Source organism: Miniopterus natalensis, chromosome 2, assembly GCF_054644295.1.
Source record: "Miniopterus natalensis isolate mMinNat1 chromosome 2, mMinNat1.hap1, whole genome shotgun sequence".
Taxonomy (NCBI): Eukaryota; Metazoa; Chordata; class Mammalia; order Chiroptera; family Miniopteridae; genus Miniopterus; species Miniopterus natalensis.
In genome coordinates, this window is record NC_142082.1 from 28,932,478 (window position 1) to 28,939,888 (window position 7,411).

The following is a 7,411-nucleotide window of genomic DNA, read 5'->3' on the forward strand; positions in this document are numbered from 1 at the left end:
GGCATGACTCGGTGGTTGAGCGTCGACCTGGGATCCAGGAGATCAGGGTTCGATTCCCAGTCGGGGCACATGCCTCGGTTGCGGGCTCGAGCAATGGCTCTCTCATCATTGACGTTTCTATCTCTCTCTCCCCCTCTCCTTTCCTCTCTCTGAAATCAATAAAGATGCATTTTTTAAAAAATAAATAAACAAATAAATAAATAAATAAATAAATAATAAAATGTTTCTAAAATGGAGTTTCAATTTGGTGGATAGGATTGGTGTATACAGAAACAAAGAGGAGGAAAAAAGTTCCTTCATCTCACATTGTACATACAACTTAATTTTTCAAGGACTAGAATTTAAAATATAATAATAAAGTTTAGAATCATATGTTAAGGACTAATCATTTAGTTTTAGGAATTACAGACAACTCAAAGCAATAATAAAACTAAAATCCATAAAGGAAAAAAAGAGACATCATTTCTATACAATTATTAGAAAATTAGGTGCCAAAAGTTCCCAAAACAAAGACAAAAGAAAAAACATAAAAGTGATATTCAGTGAAAATCACTGTATTTCCAGAAAAATACTGATATTTCCTATAAAAGAATATACAAAATTGATTTTTAAAAGGATAAACAACAATTCATTATAAAAACAATGATGACAGATATAAAGAAACAGGAATAATAAAAATGGGGGAAACCCCTTAATTATTAGTAAAATAAAATTAGGGCCTTGTGAGAAGCTACATTTCAACCATAGAGTCGACAGCATTCGGAGACAGCATCTCAGGCTGGCAGAGACGCAGGGAGGAGCACTGTCTGCTGGTGGTGGGAACCTGAAGTGCTATAGCTTATTGGAGAAGAATCTGGCAGTTGCTATAATACTTAAAACTACATATGCCATTTGATACAGCAATACTGCTTTTGTGAATCAATACTTTAGTAATATAAGCAAAATATAATGCCTATCAAAAAAGAGAAGAGTTTATAAGTAAATGGCTTAATAAAACCATAGAATATTACGTAGCTATCAAAACAAGAATAACTTGATATACCTTTATTGGTCAGAAAAGGTGCCCATGCTGTTATAGGAGACAGGGGGACATCAGAGTTTAAGGTACATATTAGGGAAAATACATATGGCATTTAAAGCCACAGAAATGAATGAGGTCAGCCAGGAATTTGGCAAAGTGTCAGGGCCATGCTCTAAGAAGGAGAGAAAGCCAACCATGAGGCACAGAAAAAGTTGCTAGCAAAATGAGAGAAAAATCCCAAGAATTGTAAAAGAGGAGGCAGTAGCCAAGTGAGAAATTAACCTGAGGAAGGACTCGTATCCATAGGATTTTGCCACATAAAGGTGGTTTTTACTTAAGTGGATTCAGTGGAATGGTGAATGGGGCAGTGTTTTGAGGAATAAAAAGGAAACGAGGGTCGTAGATCATGTGTACACACAGGCAGTTTTCCCAAGGTGAGATCTGGGGTGATGGCCAGGAAGAAATACGAGGTCAAGGGAGACGGATTATGTGAAGGTGGGCACGTCAGGCCATGTGCTTGCGCTGATGGAAACGTGCAGTAGAGAAGAGATTGATGTGCAGGATGAGAGCGCGCTGAAGGCGTGAGGCAACAGGGGACAGAGTCCAGAGCGCACTGCCTTTGGATACAAGGAACAATTCATGGTTACAGAAAGGAAGTGGGCAGAGTTTATATGCAGGCAGCTCTGTAGATTTAATGATAGGAAGACACAGGAGTTATTATCTGATGGATTCTGTTTTCCCAGGGTGGGAGATTTAAGGGGTCTCTGGCATGAACAATCACACCTTCCGGGCAAATGTAAGGAAGGTGAGAGAGAGTTTTGTCTATCTGAAATTAAAGTGAGATTAGTTTGGTTTTGCTCTGAAAGTCTCCTTCAATGATCATCCCTCTGCTCTGGTATAAGGACAGGCAAGTCGGAAAGTTGGGTTCAACCAGTTAGGCACTTGTCCCTTGAGCGTCACAGAGGGAGAGGAGGGCGAGGGAGTGGAATGGCTTCAGTGGTGGACCATGGATCTGGTTTGGGCTAAGAGTGGGGCTAAGGGGGAGTGAAGCAATCGTGGGACCACTGTGTTGGTGTTTCATTGAACTTGCAGACTTGCTGCAGTGGAGTTTTAAACAAATAAACAGCGTGTATAATCTGAGAAAGATAGATGAAGGAATTTTTGTGGGAGTAGCATGATTGAGCATGAGGGATGAGAAAAATATAAGGTGACCTTGGTATTGTAAAGTTTGTTTAATATGAAAAACAGCAGCCTTTCTGGTATAATTCATCCATAGTTGGCTGTGAATGAATTAGCAGTTTTAGAATATATTCATTTTAAATAACTTTAACCTTCATCCTACAGTAAACCATGCTTCCCAACCCCAAACAATTAGAGAAAAATTAATCAAGGAGAGCTGTAGGCCAGGCATAGTTGTGGCAACACTGATTCCCAACACACATAAGGGAACTTAACAGGGCAGCCCTCAAGCTTCTGCCCCAGTTCCTTAAGAGTAAACCAGAAATACAGTTCCAGGTTTTCACACGGCACTAAAACTCCATGAGCCCCTGCTCCCTCGAGTTCCATTTCTCATTTCTGCTTGCGCCTCAGTGAGGCACCCGGCCAAGTTCACATGTCACTCTCACCGGGCACTCAGAGACAGAATCTCACTGCAGATCCATCTGAAGATACTCTCGGCCAGCCACAGAGATACAAAAACATCAGCACTTTTTGTAGCAATGTTCCTAAACTTTCCTGCTACATCTTGCTTCCATGATAAATTTTTATACTCCAGTGTTTAACATGTCTGTACAAGATACATGACACATGCAGAAATAGGCCAGTTTCCAAGGAGTCAGAAAGGTATGTGGGCAGTGATACAAACCTAAGCCATTTCTTTCCCTGAATATTCTCTTACACGTTCTTAAAAGTTTTGTTTTCCTGATTGTAAAAGTAAAACATGCCCACTGGAGACAATTTTGAAAATATAGGGCAGTTAATAAAAGTGACTGATAATTCCATGATTATAACTAATTAAATAATTATATTAAATATCTATTCAGGATTAATAAATATATGAATATTTATATTTTCTATTTATATACAACTAATTGTAATTCATAGAATTGTGTTATATACTCCATAAGCCAAGATTAACTAATGTTGGAATTTGAGTCTAGATCTTTCAGTAGATGTGTACTTGAACAGTAAATAATGACTAGCTCCCTAGATGACTGAAAGTTTTTGTAAGCATTCTTCATTGGTCTCTCAACATTCTGCCAGAGGCTCCCTTACTAGTGTTTCATTGTTGCACGTTTTCAGGTTTTACTCCTGCTCTGGAACCTGCCTGCCCCCTTCCTGCATTGTTGCCTGGCTTGGAAGTGGAAGTAGTGCAGTGACAAGCTAGGGTCACAATGCGGAAGAAAGAAAGAAAGCACAGGTGAGTAAGAACTGGATGCAAATAGTGTGGGCCACTTACTTTGCCAATAGAACAACCCAGTACAAGGGGCAAGGGAAGACACTATGAGGACATCTAACGCATCCGGAACAATTAAACTGTGGATTATGATCCTTAGCAATAAATCCTTCTGATTCTGTCAATGCCCTCACTTTTCATTCTATATTCTATTCATCCTTCAATATCCAGCTCAAGACTATGAAATGGCCCTCGAGGAGTGGCACACGATGAAACGTAATTTCTGAACTCCCTTAGCACATTGTACCATTCCGCCAGAGAAGTGAGCATTCAACAATATTAATGCTTTTTTTCTATTTTACACATATTGCCAAACACAGAGCTTAGATTAGAACATAGTCAGATCTTAGTAACTAATTGGTAGTTACTTTGATAAATTCATAAGAAACATTTTTTCCAGGTATTTGGGGCATCTCGCTAGTCATTCATTTTCGATTTCATCTGGATTGCAATAATTATCTCAAACACTTCCATTTACCAGACATCATCACTTCCTCTAATTTTCTGAAATTCTAAACTCAAGTAATTCAGCTGTTACAAAAATAATATAAGGCAGAAAAAGGCAGCCTCATGTTATATTTGATGATCAAATGTGCCCTGACTCTCCCAAGTTGATGCCACTCTCTGTCCCCTTGTGCTTTCTGCCCATGCTCCATGGCTGCCTTCCACCAGATGTGTTCTCTGCCTGACGAGAGCCCAGGCGCCTGTGGAAATGGTGCAGAGGGTTTCGGAATTTCCTCTGCAGAGGCACAGAAAGGAGAAATAATGACATTCTGCTGGTGCAGTAAAACATGAGGGGCAACGCAAAACCAGCCAAGAACACTCTTACACATATTTCACCAAGATAACAGCCCCAAGATTTCAGGGGTTAAAACAGAAAATTATTCTCATAATTCCTAAATATGCTGCCTGTGACCAATTTCTGTTCATTAAAGAGCCAATTTTCAAACTTACAAGCTGATCAGTAAATTCTTTTTGAGTTAAAATTGTTCTGCAAGCCAAAAGCATGCTTCTTTGGGGTATGCTGAAGAGTAAGCCATTTTTATTTTCTTTAATCAGAGTTTTAATTTCTATATACATCCCCCACAAAGGACAAGAGGAAGGCAAATATTTTCTCAATCATCATTACATTTTTCAGTCTCCTTTAGTGTAAAACTCAAGATCCTTTCAAAACACGTGTTCCCTTTTAACATAGTTAAATGTAACATTATAATGTCCTTTGCTAACAAAATCCTCATTCTAAGAGGAAACCATTTTCTATAAATGTCATGTGTAACTTTGAGATGACATAAATGTACAGAAGTTTTCAGGAGTATTACTGGAAAAAAATGTATATCTAGCAAACCATTTCTGCTATAGACATATCTCCCTCTTTATTAGTACCATCTGGAGAAGGTTTAGATGCCGCTTTTATCTAGCTGTTAAAATTCAGGCACTGAAGAAACCCTTGATGGATCCATCAGAAAAGCCGGCAGCAAACTAGTTTTCACCATCCTAGCATCAGTGTAGAACATTTGGTATAGTACAGATGTCATTCGAGCCCCTGAGCACTGCAAGGTGAATGGTGCAAGGACAAAAGTTTACTGCCAAGGATAATCCTAAAAATCAAGCTTACAAACTGAGCATTTGATGTAGGCACAGTCACTAAAACTTGAGAGTAAAATAGTAACTGAATGGCCTCAGCCATACATAATAAGTTTTTATGCAAACACTTTATTAACATACATTGACACCCAGACATATTCTTATAAATTCCTTTTTTTTATGAATTGCTTTTTTTGAAGAAAAAAAAAAAGCAATGTATGTATCTTTTTCTTAAAAAGCTAAAGTTTTAAAGATTTCTATACTATCAGCATTTGGCTCACCCTGGAATTATTTCAGAACCTGAAATTAAGAGGAAACACATTCAGCATGTAAAACACCCTTCAAAGTCACTGCTCTATGTCATTCACCCAGATGTGGCATACCAGCAGACCTGCCTTAATGTTGGCATCTGCAGAAAATATTTCAAGCAAACCACCACATGAGCAAAATAAGCTTACTTACAGCACTTGATAAAATGATAGTGAGACATCTTTCCATCTCAGAGGGAAATCTTGCTACTACGGGCTCCAGCATTCTCTTCTGCTACAACTGTTGATCGCAGGAAATGCATTATTTAGAGCACTGACTCAGGTAACAGTTCACCTCTGGATGCATGACTGCACGGGGGCTCTGTGCCATGACCATGCAGAAAGCGCCCCACTCATTCACATGCAGCAGCTGGAGTTAAGATAAAGCCTCTCGCCGGCTCTGGAGCTGCCCTGCTGCACGTGCTCTCGGAGCGCCCTTGAGTGACAGGGCTCCTGGTGCCACGGTCCCGGGAATAGTGGGCTCTAATTGGTGCTCCCTCGCAGCCACTCGCAGCCACACTCGGCGGCGAGGAGGTGTGCTGCAGTGCGGCTCTCCCGTTCCTGCCTCTTAATGGCTTTTCAATAGCTTTCAAATGGCAGCAAACTAGATGATGAGTGGGCTGGAGGGAAGCAACTAACGAGGGATCCTAAATCTTATTTGTGCACGTTGTCCGCGAGCCAAATGTGACCAGATTCTTAGCTGGTGGCAGAGCTGATTATTTTTAGTTGCCACCAGTTGCTGTGTGTGAATAGGAAATGGATAGCAGGATCTCAAAATAGCCACTTCTTAGAATCAGGGGTCCTTTGATCTACCTCTAGCAATGAAGGAACTGCATTATATTTCACAACGCATATCTTTAGTTTCCTATGCAGAATGTAAAGCTGAAATTATTCACAGAAAGCTTTCGGTTTGCACAGCTTTACAAATTTAGGATTCCGCTACCTCTGCAGACTGCAATGAATTTCACTATACAACCACGTGAAGTACGTCTGACCAAATTGCCATCAGGAAGAAAGAAACATATGGTTTTTGAGGGTTATTGCAATAAAAATAAAAATCATACTCAATGCAATAGCCATGTTAGCCAAAGGAAAAGGTCACATTTAAGTCCCTTACAAATGCAAAATTCATTTGCCCCCCCAAACTGATACATTTTGATGATCTCTGAAAATGAGTTGACATCGTCTAAAATTATTTGTGCTTCAGATTTTGAGGGCATTGCAGAGGCAGGTATGAACAGCACGCTGAACCTGCATATCATACTACGGTAGAAGCCCAGGTTTTAGATTACCTTACTAAGCAAAACTCAAAGAGTAGTCCCCTTATTAAACACGAAGATTATAAATTTCAAACCTATGCAACAGAGGGTCAGGACTTAAATTTTCACTAAGGAATTACTCTAACAGTGTTAGTAGTATGATGTATACGAGTTCAAGGTTTGGGATCAGAATGGCTTGAGTTCAAATCCAGATTCTACCACTTAACCGAGTAGCGACTTGGAAAGTTATTGAACCTCTGGGAGCCTCAGTTTCCTCATCCACACATGGGAATTACAATTCCCAGTCCTCATCCTGAACATTAGAACGATGCATATAAAAATTTTAGCTTATGTTACTGGTGTTCAATAAAAAAGTTGCTACTAACATTCACAAGGAAAAAACATTTAACATACATTGAATGATTGCAACGAACACTTTAACTTCTTTTTCCAAGGAATAGAATGAGGATTTTCGGCCTTCATCAGTAACCTTCAATTCAGTAACCTTCATTCTTTGCACAATTAACTATTGAGAGTCGTCATTACGCAAGTCACCATTTTAAGTGCTTCTCAGGAATAAAATTATGTCGAAAACACAGCCTTTGTATACAGGAATATCCACTCTAGTATTTAAGACGTGTGTTTGTGTGTTTTGAAATGTTACCTAATAAACTGTAAGACACAACTATTTATGCCTGTTATCCAGAAAGCAAGGGTCTCTCCTTTTACCTCAATACAAGCCCTGCATACATGCATACAGTAACTATGAGTTTATGTGAATGTT

General features: G+C 39.4%; 1 protein-coding gene across 1 annotated transcript in view; it reads right to left on the reverse strand.

The window, feature by feature from the left end:
* Window positions 1-5,758, reverse strand: part of MYO16 (myosin XVI) — a 385,194-nt gene extending 379,436 nt beyond the window's left edge. The window contains exon 1 of the mRNA XM_087814233.1: window positions 5,523-5,758. Within this exon, the coding sequence (XP_087670359.1) occupies window positions 5,523-5,550 (28 nt within the window). The 5' untranslated portion in view covers window positions 5,551-5,758. The remainder of the gene's footprint in view (window positions 1-5,522) is intronic.
* Between the last annotated feature and the right edge of the window lie 1,653 nt (window positions 5,759-7,411).